This window comes from Lutra lutra, chromosome 16 (genome assembly GCF_902655055.1).
Source record: "Lutra lutra chromosome 16, mLutLut1.2, whole genome shotgun sequence".
In the NCBI taxonomy this organism is placed as follows: domain Eukaryota; kingdom Metazoa; phylum Chordata; class Mammalia; order Carnivora; family Mustelidae; genus Lutra; species Lutra lutra.
In genome coordinates, this window is record NC_062293.1 from 14041961 (window position 1) to 14060454 (window position 18494).

Consider the following 18494-nt stretch of genomic DNA (forward strand, 5'->3'; position numbering starts at 1 on the left):
AAAGTGAAAAGAATCATTTTACCTTCCCTGCCCCTCTACGGAGCCCATTCTGAAGGTATGACACTGTTATTTTGTTAATATAAATACATTTTGTGTTGCTTCCCACATCTGTGTTTTATTTTATAATGAAAAGTTTTTTAAAAAGAAAAGTAATTTACACCTGCTAAATTTTCATCTGCTAAGGATTCCTCTCAGGGTTTTTTTTGTGTGTGTGTTCTCCTTATGTAAATCTTATAGATACTTTGTTTTCTCTCTTTCCTACCTCCTGTTTTGAATGTAATTGCTGCTACCAGTAGAGGCTTCCATAAGCGGAATGGACTTAATTCTTCCTAATTAAGGAATTAATTTCAGCATGCTACACAGTGCATGCTAGGAGAGGAGAGCTGAAGGGCTGGCATACCTCTATTCTATTTCTTACTGATCTCTTTTATCAATGTAGAGCAAGGAGAGAGTCAGAGGCAATTGTGAAGCAATACTCTTTGAGTTTCTGTTGCTCCTTCTTTCATTTACCTCCAGACATGCCAAACATGTCAGTGATAATCCTGAACCTAATGTTGGTGGACCAAGCAGCCACGTCTCTGGTGACAGAGATCAGTACTTCAAGAACTGAAGCTTAGCTAAATGTTCTAAATAAACTCTAATACTCAAATATAATTTAAAGTAACTAAATCATACCTTTTATAAATTCATTTCTCAGTTTTTTAAAAAGATTTTATTTATTTGAGAGAGAGACCGTGGGAGAGAGCATGAAAGGGGAGAAGGTCAGAGGGAGAAGCAGACTCCCTGTGGAGCAGGGACCCAGGACCATGACCTGAGCGGAAAGCAGTTGCTCAACCAACTGAGCCACCTGGGCACCCCATTTCTCAATTTTAAACATTCCAATGGAAGATGCTTTTCTTTTTTAAATCTAGTTTTTTTTTTTTCTTCCTGGTTTGTCATTATGAGTAGCCTTCTAAATGTGTTCGTCAAGAGTTATAAAATTATACCATGAATTGTATTAGTATGACATGTCTGGTGATACAGATTAAAGAAGTCTCTTTTAATATGATGAAGTAAAATAGAATGCTCTGAATTTTTAAAAAATTAGAGACTGAGATTCAGAAAAATTAGAGATTAATAATAGGGCTCTAGCTTCCGTCAGTACTGTGCTCCAAAACTTCCCAGTGACAGGGGCGCCTGGGTGGCTCAGTGGGTTAAGCCTCTGCCTTTGGCTCAGGTCATGATCTCAGGGTCCTGGGATCAAGCCCCGCATTGGGCTCTCTGCTCGGCAGGGAGCCTGCTTCCCCCCATCTCTCTGCCTGCTTCTCTGCCTACTCGTGATCTCTCTCTCTCTGTGTCAAATAAATAAATAAAATCTTAAAAAACAAAACAAAACCAAAAAAAACTTCCCGATGACAGACTTCTAAAACTTGACCCTAAGAACTGTTTACAAATTCAGCCAGCTACTTCATTCATTAAATGATAGTTTATTATGATAGTCAACAGTGAAGCTTTGAGAGCCTTCTAAATAATGGTTACACAACATTTTAAAAATAGTAGTAAGCTAAGATTTTTTTTGAGACAATTATAAAGTCTTTGTTGAAAAACAACATTAGGTGTGGGAGAATGCCTAAGTAAATAGAAATATATCTCATGTTCATGTTTAGGAATGTTCAGTGTCCTAAGAGTGTTAATTTTTCTCATGTTACTACATAAATTAATTCCAGTAGCATTAGTAATTATCATTGGGTTTTCTGCAAAATTTGACAAGATGATTTAAAAAAATTTTATATGAAAAAAGGCCATAGTAGGGTTTACATCTAAAGAACAGGGTAGAGGGATGCCAGGGAGGCTTAGTCAGTTAAGTGTCTGCCTTCGGCTCAGGTCATGATCCCAGGGTCCTGGGATTGAGTCCCACATCAGCCTTCCTGCTTGAAGGGAAGTCTGCTTCTCCCGTTGCCTGCCACTCCCCTTGCTTGTGCTTTATCTCTATCTCTCTCTCTCTCTCTCTGACAAATAAAATCTTAAAAAAAAAAAAAAAAAAGGACAGGATAGAAAGACTTGTCCTACTACATAACAAAACTGACTCAGTAGCTGTAATAATACTGTGGTATACATGCAAAGATAAATAGACCAGTGGTACAGAATAAGCCATCCAGGAAGAGACCAGCCCATGTATAGACATGTAATAGATGATAGAGTAGCATTTTAAAAAGGATAAACTCTTCAGTAGCAGGCCTGATGACACAATTTGAGTTATCTGTATGGGGAAAATTGGACCCAGTAATCCGTTCCAGGTAGAGTGAATCCTAAATGTGAAAAACAGAACTCCCAGGAAGAAAATACGAGATTATGTTTTTGGAATGAAGAAAGTTTCCTCCTTTCCTCCTATCCTATTTCCTCCACTTCCTTCCTTCCTTCTTTCTATCCCATTTCCCTTTTCCTCTTGCCTCTCCTTCCTGTGTTTTTTCTTCTCCCTCTACATCCTCCCATACTTCGTTCTTTTCTCTTACTCTTGATTCTTTTCTTTCCTTCCTGATTCATTATGTTTCAGAACATACCAAAGTGTGGCATTATTTCTTTGTTTATAAGCTGTTATCTATCAGATAAGAATGAGTGTGCATATATGTGTCTGTGTGTCTGCCTTTAGTACAAGTGACTTTACTTCTTCATGTTTAATATTGTGATACATAAGATTGTAGTATGAAGCAAGAATGGGTCATAGTAAAATAAGACCTGTGAATTCATCAGCCAGTTTAAAAAATAAGAACGTTATCATTATTGGATCTACTTTCCATTCACATTACCTTGCCTCCCCTGAGAGATAACCATAATTTTGAAGTTTGTGTTTTGTTACACCCTTTCTTTAAATATGTAGTTTTATGACAAATAGATCAGTGAATGGTGGATTGTTTTCTGTTTGAATTTTATAATTGTCATCCTAAAAAATCAAGTCATAGACTGCTTAAAGATTTTTTTTTATCATACTATAATCAAAAGAGTGTTAGTATTCACAATATATTCAAGAACTTCTACAGTTCAGTAAGAAAAAAAATCAAACCGTTTAGTAGGAGAAAAGACCAAAGATACAAATATAATAACACAGGAGACACAAATAGCCAAAAACATGAAAATTTCCCAGTAAGGTGAGGTAAATGCACATTAAAACTAGGGACTACTATTTCACACCCATCGGATTGTTAAAAATTTTAAAAATGTAGGTAAATATGTCACATAATAGATAATTCTGACACACTGCTGATAGAACAAGGAGTGAAACGGTTGCTGCAACCATGTTAAAGAATCATTTGGTAAAAACAAAAGTTGAAAATGCAGTTCTGCTCCTAACTCAGTACCTTAAAGAGACCTTAACATGTGTACATGAGAAGACATGTAGTTTTTTTTTGTTTTGTTTTGTTTTGTTTTGTTTTAAGTAGGTCCCACACCCATTGTGGAGCCCAGTGCAGGGCTTGAACTCAGAACCCTGAGATCAAGACCTGAGTTGAGATCAAGAGTCAGCTGCTTAACTGACTGAGCCACCAAGGCACCCCAAGATGTTTCTTACAGTATTTTATAATGGTGAAATTTGGTAACAATCCCTAACTGTCCATAATTAGGCACATTTAAGTTATGGTGTGATTCTATAATGGGCTGTTACACAGCTGTGAAACTAGAGCAAGTGTGAACGAGATTGAATCTCATAAATGTACAATAGAGTAAAAACAGTTCTTTTCTTAAAAATACATGTAGTATATGAGTCTGTTTATTTAAGGTAAAAGCATATATTCTAGTATGTTAAAAATACTATTTGTGGATAGATATCTGTCGTAAAAGTTTAAAGAAATGTAAGAGCTATATGCTTGAAACCTAAGAAATACACTTATAAATAAATAACAAATGTTCGGGGCTGCGTGGGTGGCTCAGTCATTAAGTGTCTGCCTTCAGCCCAGGTCATGATCCCAGAGTCCTGGGATCGAGCCCGGCGTCGGGCTCCCTACTCGGCAGGAAGCCTGCTTCTCCCTCTCCCACTCCCCCTGCTTGTGTTCCCTATCTCACTGTGTGTCTCTGTCAAATAAATAAATAAAATCTTTAAAAAAAAAAGTGTTCATAGAAAAATCGTAATGGAGACTAGAAAACACTTTGAACTGAATGTTCACGAGACTCCTACATAATACTGAAATTTGTAGGCTGCCACTAAAGAGTACCCAGGGGAAAATTGGTAGTCTTCAGTGCTTACATTAGAAAAGAAGTGCGGATTAATTAGCTAGGCACACATCTCAAGGAGTCACCCTGAAGACTGGAAATATTTAATATTTAATGAAATAGAGAACATATCTTAGATCCCATTATAATTTATAAACCTGTGATGAGACTATCAGGAAAGAAAAAATAACGGGGAATACACAAATAACCATCAAAAATAGAAAAGGGGCTATTCCTAATCAGTATTTCTGATTTGGTCTCGCTGGCACTAGGAATTTTAAACCTTTAGAGGGTCCGCTAACATAGTATTCAGGCTTCCTACATCCATAGAGGAAGGGCCCATTGGGCTTCTAGTTTTGGGTAGAAGGATTGGGAGAGGGTCCCCCACCCCCTTCTCAGTTATTGGACAGTAGGGTATAGGCCAGGCTCTCTTCTCAAGCAGGAAAAGGATTTCTGGTTCTGTTTAAAGGATATCACTGTACCTATCATAAGGAGGTGGGCAGGACCAGATGACTTCATAAAGGAAGTTCTTCAGATTTCAGGTAATAGATAATTCTTTTCAAACTTTTCTGTAAAATGGAAAAAGAAGGAAATCTTGCAGATTGTTATTAGTTAGTATAACACTGTCCTAAAACTTGATATATAGAAGTGACAAAAGATAGCTAGAAAATCATGGCCTTGTCTCCTTTATTAATGTTTATCATTGGTTAATAATGGCAAGTAGATGTGCATTCAGGTACTTTTAAAACATTAGCAGATATAATCAGGAGTAAATTTTTTTAAAATTTTAAACCATGGCTAAATTGACTTTCCCTAGACATGGAAGACTTGTCCACATTAGGATATTATTAATATCATGGTGTTTTAAGAAGCCAAAGAGCAAAAACTTTGATTATCTCATTAGATACCTAGAAGGTCTAAGTCCATTAATTAATTTTAATTTAAAAAATCTTATTAAATACGGAAAGAGAATGGTCTTTTTTTTTCTCCCCATAAAGATGTATTCCAAATTGGACCATCATGCTTTCTTGATACGTTCCCATTAACATTCAAGTGGAACAAAACAAAAATGCTCCCTATCAATGCTGTCTTTTAACTTTTCTTTAAAGTGATACCTAATGTAGTTTGTCAAGAGAAATAAAACACACATATGTGTGTGTGTATGTGTATGTATGGACATGTTGGCAGATAAGACATAATTATTTTATGCAGTTGACCTAATTAGATGCTTAGAAATCCCAAGAAAATAGAAAAACTACCAGAAACAATCTGAAAACTAAATCAAGATTTTATTTATTTATTTGAGAGAGAGAACATGCACATGTGCAAGAGTTGAGGGCAGAGAGAGAGAGGGAGAAGCAGACTCCGTGCTGAGCAGGGAACTGAAAGTGCGGCTCAGTCCCAGGGTGACCAGAGCCGCAGTCAGACGCTTAACCAACTAGTCCACCCCGTCTCCTGAGCAATACATTCTGTGTAACAGGAACCACGTGGAATATACTGGGGGAGTTCTGAGTTAAAATAACAAATCGTCTAAATACATTTAATTTTGTTCCCTGCATAACTCCCTGAAAACTATGGCAAGGGGATTTTTTTAAAAGCATAACCCCACAGAGAAGAGGGGAACAACAGAAAATACAGCAGCAGTAAAACTCTGGAAGCAATAATTCCCGTGGACAAATAGTAACCTACCCAAGAAGCCCAAGTCAGGGGGGAAAAGGGAGAATTTTCACCATTCTCCCCAGAGAATCAGTAGAAGGCATAGGAGCAGGAAGTCCATCGCCGTCCATTTTGGATCGTATCCGTACAGTGTCCCTGCTTCCACACGGTCCTGCTGGATGGCCATGAGTACGGTGAGCCCAGAGTCTTCTGGCCTCACTCAGACCCTTACCCTCAGATTCCACCAGAAGAGGCTAATGTAACCCAGTGACAAATTTATTTTTTCCTGGGAACCGTCTTTTAATGGTAACAGTATTGCTCTTTTGCTCATGTAGCCAGTTTTATTCTTGTTACTGAATTCTCAAAGGCCAAACTTTATACTGTTTGGGATATACACATGGTGATAAAACTATAAAGAAAAGCATGGAGACGATAACCCAAAAGTCAGGATAATGACAGCCTGGGAGTGGGACGTTCGAACTTCTGATGTATTCGGTTAGTGATACAAAGTTCTCTTTTTTAACCTGATTACATCTTATATATTTTAAAAAAAATTTATAATGAAAGAAAAGATGCCCATAACAATAAAAAACTCTCAAATAACTAGGAATAAATTTAACAAGAAATATTTAGGACCATGTAAAGAAATCATCAAAACTTTACTAAAGATAGAAAGGATACTCAGTAAATGAAAGGGTGAAGAGGGACACCTGGGTGGCTCAGTCAGTTGAGCGTCTGCCTTCAGCTCAGGTCATGTTCCCAGGGTCCTGGGATTGAGCCCCACATTGGGTTCTCCGCTCAGCAGGGAGTCTGCTTCTCCCAGTTCCTTTGCTATTCCCCCTGGTTCTGCTCTCTCACTTACGCTCTCTCAAGTAAATAAATAAATAAATAAATAAAGTCTTTTTTTAAAAAAAAATGAAAAGGTAAAGATGCATCATATGTTTAGATATGTATACTACATTTTTGAAAACCATCTATTATGATAATTATTTTAATTTCATCTATCAAAATTCATATTCATTTGCATTATGAGTAGGATTTTTCCTCCTTGGGAGGCAGACAGGCTTGATCAAAATGATACTAACATTTCAGATAGAAAAATTAATTGCAAGAAAAGGGAAGTGGATATGAGAAAGGGAATAGATATTAGAACATTTTTGAAGCTACAATAAAAAATAAGATTTAGGGTAGCAGGATAGAAGAAAGAACCCAGAAATAGACCTAAACACATGTGAGCATCTAGCAGTGACAGCATTACATGTCAGAGGAGGAAAGAGGACATACTTTGGAGAAAATATTACCTAGATCCCTGCCTCAGCAAAAACATTCAGATCAATAAGATTTAAAGAAAAAAAAAAATTAAAAAGCTTCACTAAGAAACCATGGATTAATTGTGTTTTTGTTGTGATACTTTCTTTTTAAACAGATGTAAAACCCAGATGCCATAGAGGAAAAGAGTGGATATATGTATTTAAAATTCTGAGTGGAAAAATAATATTATAATCAAACTCAAAAGACAGATGACAAACTGAGGAAAAATATTTGCACCACAAATGGGAAGTTACCTTAATTGACAAAGATCTTTTATAAATGAAGGACTAATAGTCCAGTACAGACAAGACAAAGGATTTGAACAGGCATTTTACAGAAAAATAAATATGAAAGGCCAGTGGACATAAAAAAGAAATGTTTACTTTTCTCATAATTAAGGAAATGTAAATCAAAACAGTGGGTTATAATTTCTTACCTCTCAGTTGGGCTAATAATTTAGAAGTTTGGTACTAACTTGAGTGAAGGTGTGGGAAGGCAGGGTGGCTTTTTAATTGATGGCCGTGGGAAGTGTACAATTCTGAAGACCTTTGTGGCTTTACTTGTCAGCATTTTAAGTGCAAGAACCTTTGGATCTAGCTACCCCCCCACTGGGGGACACTGGAGGCGCTCTCCAGGTTTACCAAGATAGACACAAAACATTTTTTCTTATAGCTTTGTTTATAACAGCAAAACAAGCACAAGACCCTGGGCACCATGTGGAGATTAGGAGTGGAGTTGACGCGTGGTCCCCACTCCTGGTCACGCTCTCGGTTGAACCGTGGAGGTGTGGAAGGAACACTTGCACCCAGTGCGTCTGCCGGTATAGAGCAGCAGCTAGAAGCTGCACAGTGCCAGCCTGATCGGCCCTCCTTCCTGGGGCCTCGAGGCTGCCCGCAGTAGCCAAGATTTCCTCCCAAGCAAATGGGAGCTGAGCTTTGTTGCTGCCAAAACCTAAGGATTATCTTGGTGGCGGTGAGAACACCAGAATTTACTCTGGAGTAGCGAACATCACAGATTAGCTACTGTACTAACTCACCGGCCTGGCATCCCAGCAAAGTGAAGCCTTTGTATCTGATGACGGAAATATTTCTGGTTCCCATGTGAACGCTAAGTGTGCGAGCGCCCAGCCCAGCTGTGAGCTCCCGGAGTGTCAGGGCTCCAGTGGTCTCCCCACACAGTGCTCCGTTCCCGGCCACTGTCAGCGAAGATGGCTCAGTTGCTGTGTCAGACCTGAACTTTCAGAGGGTTTTAAAGCGTGGCCCACAAAAACTGTGTTCAGAAATACTACTTGATCCTGGCTCAGTCCCTCTTTCCTTTCTCGAGCTGGCTGAGACTGTCAGGTCATCCACCAAGCTGGACCTGCAGAGCTTGCCCCACTCCCTGGTTCCAAGAGTAGTGGCAAATTGGTGGTGGTTGGTATTAAGTCCCCGGTGAGAATCCACTTCCTTTCCCCTCCTCCCATCAGTTGTGAGAGAATGAAGGTCCTTTGCTCTACTAGTGGCTCTGCAGCCAGTAGGCATGAGCTCTCTTGGCCTGAGGTAAGCTAGATTGTGGGTCCTATATTCACAGATACACAAAGCTTTCTTGAAAATGGAGATAAATAAGGAGTTTTTAGTGGGAGGATAGAGAGAAAAAGAATTAAATCCCCTTGCATATCTTCCCAGCACCACTGCCTCCCCCAAGTTGACAAAAAGATCTCTTGTTGTTTTCACATAGCTACGCATGCAAGACTGGCTACATCTGGATAGGGTGTGATAAAGCAGTTTTTCTACCACTGCAGCTCCTAGAGACAGACTCTTCTCTTCCTGGGTTTTGGTCAGTGTTCTTGTTTATAGGAAATACTCTCATTCACAAGAATCCAGTCAAATCATCTTAATGTAGAGCCTCACCACAGGCCCATCTGTTTGCCTACTGCTGGGTGCAATGATAGCCATTTCCATCCTTAAAAATGAGTGTGGCCTATGCCCTGTGTTTAATGACGGACACGAATCAGTGTGGGTCCTTCTTCTCCAGCCCTTCCCCTCACCCCAAAGCAGGAGACTTGTGGGCCATTTTCTCTATAGATGTAAAAAGCCTGAATTTTATATTAGTGGGCCCCATGATGGCTTTAAAACCCCCCAGTGCTAGATAGAATTAGAAATATTGGTTGTTAAAATAAAAAGTTTTGGATTTGTTGGTCTTTTTGGTGGGAAGGAAATAATGTATTCTTTAACAGGGGACTGGTTCAATAAAGTCTAGTATGTCCATGCAGTGGGGTATATTATTTAATTCTTTAAAATGATCTGTATCTTCCGGTATGAAAAGATCTCCTAGTGCAGTTAATCATTGATTAAAAGCTGTGTGGTTGTGATTGTAATGTAGTGTCCCCTTTGTGTAAATATGATGTTGGTGTATATATGAATAGTTTCAGGAATAAGCCATAAGTGAGTGTATTTCTTATAGGGACCCATATGGGAAGGATGGGATGTTTTTGCTTCTTTCTACTGTTTGATTTTTTCCTGTTATGGAATTATATATCTATCTATTTTTGTGAGTTGGAGTTGTCTAGGTCATGGGACTATAGCTAACCATCCTTCAGTTCTGTCTTCCTTATTTGCAGTACTATATTTTTGTCTTTTTAATTTATTTTTCAAAGTTAAATGCACATCATCTTTCCGTTCATATACTCTTAGATTACACAGGATGACATCAATTGAAAGAGAAGAAAAGGAGAAAGTCAAGAAAAAAGAGAAAAAACAAGAAGAGGAAGAAACGATGCAGCAAGCCACATGGGTAAAATACACATTTCCAGTTAAACATCAGGTAATTTTTCTAATAGTCTTTTAGAATAGGTTTAGCCATTTCTGAGACTTGTATTCTACAACTTTGAATATGTAAATTGTGTTTTACTTTTGACACAATCTTTTATTTAATCTAGTTGGAACAAAGTAAATCTTTCTGGCAATTTTATAAGCATAAATTTATCTTATTAGAATATAGGTGGGCCGTTAGACTGATCTGTTGAAATTGTTAGAAAACTGTAAAAGTGTGTTACATTTTTCGTATTAGAAAGGGATACAATTGACTTTGGGAAAACACGGGTTTGAACTGTATGGGTCCATTTACGCACAGATTTTTTTTCTGGTAAATATGGTATAGTGCTATAAGTGTATTTTTCTTCTTCTGATTTTTCTCTTCTTTTTTTAAAGATTTTATTTATTTTAGAGAAAGGGTAGGGATGGAGGGGCAGAGAGAGTCTTAAGCCGACTCTGCTCTGAGCATGGAGTCCATCACAGGGCTTGATCTCATGACCCTGAGATCATAACCTGAACCAAAAGTAAGAGACTGTACCACCCAGGTGCCCCCTGCCTTATGATTTTCTTAATGACATTTTCTTCTCTCTAGCTTACTCTGTTGTAAAGAATTCAGTATGTAATATGCATAACAACAGAATATGTGTTAATTAGCCGTTTATGTTCTTGGTAAGACTTTGGTCACCGGGAGGCTATCGGTAGTTCAGTTTTGGGGGAATCAAAAGTTATACATGGATTTTTGACTGCATGTTGTTCAGGGGTCAGTTGTCATCAGTTTTTTCATAAATTTTTTATTCCTTTTGAAAATAAAATTGATTGGTAAACTTAGTTGCCTGACTGTTGATCTTGTTTGGTGAAAATAGATAAAAGCAAATGTGCTTTATAAGCATTCTCATTCTCATTTAATCAAAATGTTTTCATTTGTACCAGGTTTGGAAACAAAAAGGAGAGGAATACAGAGTAACAGGATATGGTGGTTGGAGCTGGATTAGTAAAACTCATGTTTATAGGTTTGTTCCTAAATTGCCAGGCAATACTAATGTGAATTACAGAAAGTCATTAGAAGGAAGTAAGTAATTGAAGTTATTTTTTTCTCTGTTATAGTTTCTGATTTTGTACTATTTCTTATAAATTTGTAAAACATTGTACATATTTTGGATAAAAGTGCTTTTTCTGGAATTTTTAATAGAACATACAGAACTGCCAATGTAGTTTATTAATAATAAACTCTAAAATATTTTTTTAAAGATGTTATTTATTTATTTGACAGAGAGAGATCACAAGTAGGCAGAGAGGCAGGCAGAGAGAGAGGGGGAAGGAAGCAGGCTTCCTGCTGAGCAGAGAGCCCGATGTGGGGCTCGATCCCAGGACCCTGAGATCATGACCTGAGCTGAAGGTAGAGGCTTCACCCACTAAATCACCCAGGCGCTCCCTAAAATACTTTAAATTGGTTTTATTCTTGGGATTTTCATATCTACAATTTCAATTAAAGATGATAGAATAGAACTTACTTAAAAAAGAGAAAGAGAAAAGGCCTGAGCCACTTATTTGTTTTTCTGAAATCTTAAATTCAGTATTGCCTTACTTCCTAAGGAACCACCTGTCTGGTAACCTCAATGTGACAGCACATGACAAAGCCAGGAAGGAAGCGATAGAGACTTCTGTGACCCCTCCACGTAAATGAGGGAGGTATTAACTCCATTTGTGTTATTCACTAACAACTTTGGTATTCAGAATCACAGAACTCTAGAGGGGAACTGCCCTTATTAAGAGACCATCTATTTTGAATCTCACATTCCATAAGCAGATTATTTCCTGAAGATGTGACGTTACATATAGTTCACATAGATACAGAGGACAGAGCCCTGACCAGAATCCATGTCTCCTCGCTCCCACCGTCCTCTTTGCATGCTACATTGCCATCTCTCTTTTGTTACCTGAGCAGTTTTCAAAAGCAGTTCTCACTCTGCAGTATAATTTGTTCGTGTGTGGTGTGATGATGTGTTCTCTCCTATGAAACCTGTGCTGTGGTCACTGCTGTGTGCGTACGTAGCTAACTAATTTGACTTCTTGTGAATGTTTCTGGTGAATCCTGGACTGGCTAGATATTTGAAACTGTTAATGTGGTAAAGTTATCATTTTGGATTACCCTTTAACAGAAAAAATATGTATTTCATAAGGCTCACTGGAATTTATATAGACTCTTGTGTATCTTGCACACAGTAGATGCTCAATGAGTATTTGTTTGCCAAATAGAACTATTCAACATTAAATTCTATTTTGATCTGATTATATTCAAGTTGAGTGTCCTTTATAATAAATTCTAAAAGATTGTTAACTTTTTTATTGCCATTTTGTTGCTCCAGTTACCCAGATAGCACTGAGAATTAGAGAATTTTTGTTCAGTTGTGCCTGACCTAGTTTGTCTTGTGTAGTAAAATCCAGATTATCAATAAGCAAAACATTTACGCTTTTGTAGGTTTATCTTATAACCACTTTCCTTAGCATACAGTTTCTGTTGTCCAAGTGCTGGGCTTTTATCCAGTCAGGTACCAAATTGGTCTTCCAGCATCTTTTATGCCTTTCCTCTTAGGCGGTAGAAGTGCACAGTGCACATTGTTAGCTTAATTTAACTACGGAGTAGGAATTACAGTGAAGGCCTTAGTAACCACCAGTTTATTATCTCAGAACTACTGGTCCCTATAAGAATGGCTAATCTAGTCTGAATCATATGATAGAAGCACAGATGTGTTGGAGAAAACCAGAGAGAAATGCACTTCAGGGACCTTGACTTAGCATCAGAAGACTAGGTGTTCAACTTGTTTGACTGCTGACTGTGTGTGTCCATTATCTCTAACCTCCATTCTAACTCAGACTGGATGCATTTGTTTTGCATATTAGTTTATAAGTGTCAATAAAGGTATTGATGTGCAGGGATTAACAGGATCTTAACTAGTAGTCTATATGTCAAGAAGACCTTTAATGGAGAGGAAATTGCAAATATTTTACAATTGTCTAAGTATCTGGATTCTTAAAGCTTTTAAATGGGCTATTGCCATCATATAAAGCTCTCTTTGAGCAACTCGAAATCATCGAAAACATATTGCCCAGCTATTCTGAAATAACTTAAAGAAGCATTGAGTAAGGAGAGTATCAGCTTAGTTTTTGTCCTGTGGTACCTAGGGGTCCAGACGCATCCTGTCACTATTTTCTCTGATTTTTTTCTTCTTTCACCAGTATCCTACTGTCTTGACAGACTGAGTTTGTATTTTCCACTCTTTTCCCTTCCCTCAGCCAAATCTTTCTGGAAGGAATCATTTATTTAAATAAGAAGTAGGTATATGTTGAGAAGTCCTTGGGATATTTGGGATCAAGTAAAGAAGAAAATAAAAGGTAGAAAATGCCTGTTAAGGCCCAAGAAAATTTATCTGGACAATAGTTCTGTATCGTGGGCTTGTGTTTGTTTTTTGTTTTTGTTTTTGTTTTTTTCCCCTTATGGAAAATTTGAAACTACATGAGAGTAAAAAGAAGAGAAAAATGAACTCCCCTGCAACCATCTTTCAACTTCTGTCACTCTCCTGTTAGTTATCATCTTCTTTTTTTCCTGGAGTTCTTTTTTCCCATGTATTTAGAGCAAATTCTAGAAATCATGCTATTTACCAGTTCCATATATAGCTCTAATTAGAGTAGACATTCCATAACCATCATGACATTACCCGTTCAACGAACTAACAGTATTTAACACATCCATCTTGAGAGTCTCAGTTCCTATTCCAATTACCCCAGTTGTGCCAGAGACACCATTTTACTGTTGGCAATAAATTAGCTTCAGACAAGGCCAAGCATTGCATTTGGTTATTTCTCTGAAGTCTCTTTTATTCTGATTCCCTACCCGGGGGGGGGGGGGAAGTACGTAAGCAAACTTCCGTAATTAATTTCACTGGCCCTTGGATAGCCTTGAAGTCTATCCGTGGACTCTGGGTGAAAAATACTTAAGTATTTATCCTTCTAATGTGATTCTTTAACACGAAGTATGTTAGAAACACTGATGTAGACTTAGTGGAGTCATTGAGTAGTTGAAATAGTCTCATATGTGAAGGATTCCAAAGAACTTCTAAAATGCACTCATTCCTTTTATGCTTTCAGTCAGCTGAACATATTAGGAAAGTATAGACTACCTTCAACTTTTGTGGTTTGTTTTTTTTATTAAAAAATGGTATAAATGCTGGAAATTACTTGATAATTTCCACTAAACTAGATTTATTAAATTGCTAATATTCAAGAATACCCATAATTTTATATATATATGTATATATGTATGTATGTATATATATATATATATATATATATATATATATACACACACACACATATACACACTCAATTCTTTTTAGCCAAAAATAATGTGGATGAAAATATGGATGAATCAGATAGAAGAAAAAGTCCACGGAGTCCAAAAAAAATAAAAACAGAGCCTGATTCTGAGAAAGGCGAGGTAAAAGATTCCGATGCTGCCAAAGGAGCAGACCAAAGTGAAATGGACGTTTCCAAGATTACTGAGAAGAAGGACCAAGGTAAGGAGAGTATCCGGTATGGAGGGCAGCCTGGGGGTGATAAGATTGCACTGGATCAGACTCGCACAGCGGAAGAGGTACTGCCTTGTCTTTCTTTGATAGCAGCTTTATTGAATCATAACTCATGTGCTTTATAACTCACCCATTTAAAATGTACAGTTCAGTGTTTTTTAGTATTTCACAGAGCTGTTCAACTATCACCATTATCAGTTTTAGAACATTCTCGTCACCCCAAAAGGAAATCTCATACTCATTAGCAGTTAGTCTCCAGTCCTCCCTAAATCGCCCTCAGCCTGCTGGTCTACTTTCTGTCTCTATGAATTTGCCCTGTTTTGGACATTTCATATAAATGAAATCATGCAATATGTGGTCCTTTGGGACTGGTTTCTTTTTTTTTTTTTTTTTTTAAAGATTTTATTTGTCAGAGAGAGAGGGAGAGAGAACTAGCACAGGCGGACAGAATGGCAGGCAGAGGCAGAGGGAGAAGCAGGCTCCCCGCCAAGCAAGGAGCCCGATGTGGGACTCGATCCCAGGACGCTGGGATCATGACCTGAGCCGAAGGCAGCTGCTTAACCAACTGAGCCACCCAGGCGTCCCAGGACTGGTTTCTTTGACTTGGTGTAATGTTTTCAAGGTTCGCCCATGTTGTAGCATGTGTCAGCATTTTGTCATTTTTATTTCCAAATAACAGTCCATTTTTTGGTTGTGTCACATTTTGTTTATCCAGTCATCAGTTGTGGACATTTGGGTTTCTACTTTTGGGCTGTTACAAATACTGATAAGGACATTTATGTACAAGTTCTTATGTGGATATATGCTTTCATCCCTCTTGGGTAAACACCTAGTAGTGGAATTACTGGGTCCAGCCTTCTGAGGAACTACGTTGTCTTTTATGAAAAGTCATTTTTTAAAAACTAGATAAGCTAGGTAATGTATGAGCCCTAAGATATTTTATGACCACAAAACATTCTAAACAATCTTCATGAAGTTATGGTGTATGGGGCAACTGTCACATGCTAAGTAATTTTTCACTGTGACATTCCAATTTCAGATACTAAGAATCAGAATATTTAAATATTTACTAGATGTTTTTAAGCCTTTTATAAAGTTTAATTTATATTGAAGCCCTTGAGTGAAAATAAAAAACACTGCTAGTTTTTAAAATAAAAATAATGCAAATTCCACATTGGAGACTAAAAGTTACACTTACATAAATGTCTTTGTTTCACAGATGTACAAGAAATTTTAGATTCTGATAATGAGAAACCCTTTAAGGAAGAACCAATGGAGATAGATGATGATGTGAAAACAGAGCCACGTATAAACTGTCACGAAGGTTCTCAAGTAGATGTGGTCAATGTCAGTGAGGGCTTCCATTTAAGGACTAGTTATAAAAAGAAAATTAAATCATCCAAACTAGATGGACTTCTTGAAAGGAGAATTAAACAGTTTACACTGGAAGAAAAACAGCGCCTCGAGAAAATGAAGTTGGAGGGTGGAAATAAGGGTATAGGAAAGACCTCTGCAAGTTCTTTGAAAAGCCTTTCTGAGTCACCAGTAACAATGAAAGCAAAAGAAGGGTGTCAAAGTGACTCACTTAGACAAGAACAAAGCCCTAATGCAAGTAACGGTAAATCTGAAGATGTGATTCGGGGATGCTCCCAGAGTGATTCCTCGGTTCTTGAAATCGGTGATCCTGATCATACAACAGAGAGACTTTATCCAAAAGATCAAATGTTAGATGATGTCTCCATTCAGAGCCCAGACACAAACTGTCAGAAACAAAATTCTGTTGGAAATGACATAGATGAGAGTCTCTCTGAACCTACGAGTCAAGGCCAGGAACCTAGTAAGATTAAAACAAGAGGAAGTGACTTTCTCATTGGTGACTCCAAACTAGCCTGCACAGATGAAATTGGTACTTTGATCTATAAAAATAAAAAGCCACTCATACAGGAGGATAATGACACCATTGTTTCTCCTTCCCAGAGCCCGTCACTTCCATCAGTACCTAAAAGTACTGATGATAAAGATCTCTCGTCTCTGTCAAAAGCAGTGGACTTTGAAGGAAAACTAGGATGTGTCTCTGAATATAACAGCACTTTGGAAAATAGTTCTGATACTATGTCTATTCAGGACAGCAGTGAAGAAGATATGATTGTTCAGAATAGCAATGAAAGTCTTTCTGAGCAGTTCATAACTCAAGAACAAGGTATTGAAGGCTTGGAGCCATTGAAACGGGAGTTTGTTCCAGATAAGTCCCCTGGAAACTATGATAAAAGACCACAGGGTAAGGTAACTGAAGCAAATGGTAGAAAGCCAAGTCAAGAACAGAAATTAGAGGAGAGAACCGTTAATAAATGTATTGATCAAGTCAGTCTAAAAAGTAGCGCTGACAAAAAGAATAATGAAAATCGAGAGTCTGAAAAGAAAGGACAGAAAGCAAGTACCTTTCAAATAAACGGAAAAGATAATAAACCCAAAACATATTTAAAAGGGGAATGCTTGAAAGAAATCTCTGAGAGTAAAGTAGTAAGTGGTGACATTGAACCAAAGCTTAATAATATAAATAAAATAATTCCTGAAAATGATATTAAGCCTTTGACTGCTAAAGAATCTGCTGTAAAGCCATTCATGAATGGTGATGTCATCATGGAAGATTTCAATGAAAAAAACAACTTGGAAACAAAATCATGTTTACGGAGATCTTCAGATGGTGAAGGCAACTACCAGGATGGCCTGGAGACCCTGCCATCAACCAAAGAGTGTGAGAGTACACACGCTACCATGCCTTCACTGTCTTGTCCAGAAAGCAGTTCAGGGAATCAGGTAGAAGATATGGAAGTTGAAACCTCAGAGGTTAAGAAAGTTACTCCCTCACCTGTTACTTCTGGAGAGGAATCTAACCTCAGTAATGATTTTGTTGATGAAAATGGTCTGGCTGCCCATAAAGATGAAAATGTCAATGGAGAGTCCAAGAGAAAAACAGTCATCACAGAAGTCACCACCATGACATCCACAGTGGCCACAGAATCAAAAACTGTAATCAAAGTAGCAAAAGGTGATAAGCAGACTGTGGTCTCTTCTACAGAAAATTGTGCCAAATCCACTGTTAAAACCACCACTACAACTGTAACAAAGCTTTCCACACCCTCCACGGGCAGCAGTGTGGACATCATCTCCGTGAAGGAGCAGAGTAAGACTGTGGTCACCACAACGGTGACAGACTCACTGACCACTGCAGGGGGCACTCTGGTGACCTCTATGACGGTGAGCAAAGAATATTCCACGAGGGACAAAGTGAAACTCATGAAATTCTCGAGACCCAAGAAGACTCGTTCAGGTACAGCTTTGCCATCCTATAGAAAGTTTATCACCAAGAGCAGCAAGAAGAGCATATTTGTTTTGCCTAATGATGACTTAAAAAAGTTGGCCAGAAAAGGAGGAATTCGAGAAGTCCCTTATTTTAATTACAATGCAAAACCTGCCTTGGATATATGGCCATATCCTTCTCCTAGACCAACGTTTGGTATCACTTGGAGGTATGTACTTTAAAATGTATTTGGGGAAGGGAGAAAGTCTTAAAAAGCGTTATCCAGTAAGCATATCTCATTTTTTACAGAAAAAAAAAATGAGATAATAAGAGATGAGATAGGGGAGCAGAAGTTTAATGGGCCAAGTTAGTAATGGAAATAAGATACAGAGAATCTTGAATTTGGCCAGCTGGGAGGTACTCAAGTTTCTTAAGGAAAAATGTTTAAAAACTGAAAAAAATGTAAGGGAATTCTTTAAAATGAAATTCAGTTTTACTTACCCCAAGACAGAAGAAACATGTCAAATATAGTTGTTTTTGTGCTTTAACTTTCCAAATTATTGCCATGTGTTTGCCTTGGGAATGAGAGAATTACAGACTTGGATAATCACCTTTCTGGAATGTTTGGATTTTATTTCTGTTAGGTAATTCATAGAAACCTAAGAC

General features: G+C 37.8%; 1 protein-coding gene across 16 annotated transcripts in view; it reads left to right on the forward strand.

The window, feature by feature from the left end:
* The window catches only part of BPTF (bromodomain PHD finger transcription factor), a 157064-nt gene that overhangs the window by 89193 nt on the left and 49377 nt on the right, over positions 1-18494 (forward strand). For all 16 annotated transcript variants that reach the window (XM_047709007.1, XM_047709004.1, XM_047709011.1 and 13 more), the window contains 4 exons: positions 9822-9951; positions 10872-11010; positions 14336-14515; positions 15747-18057. In XM_047709007.1, coding sequence (XP_047564963.1) covers positions 9822-9951; positions 10872-11010; positions 14336-14515; positions 15747-18057 — 2760 coding nt within the window. The remainder of the gene's footprint in view (positions 1-9821; positions 9952-10871; positions 11011-14335; positions 14516-15746; positions 18058-18494) is intronic.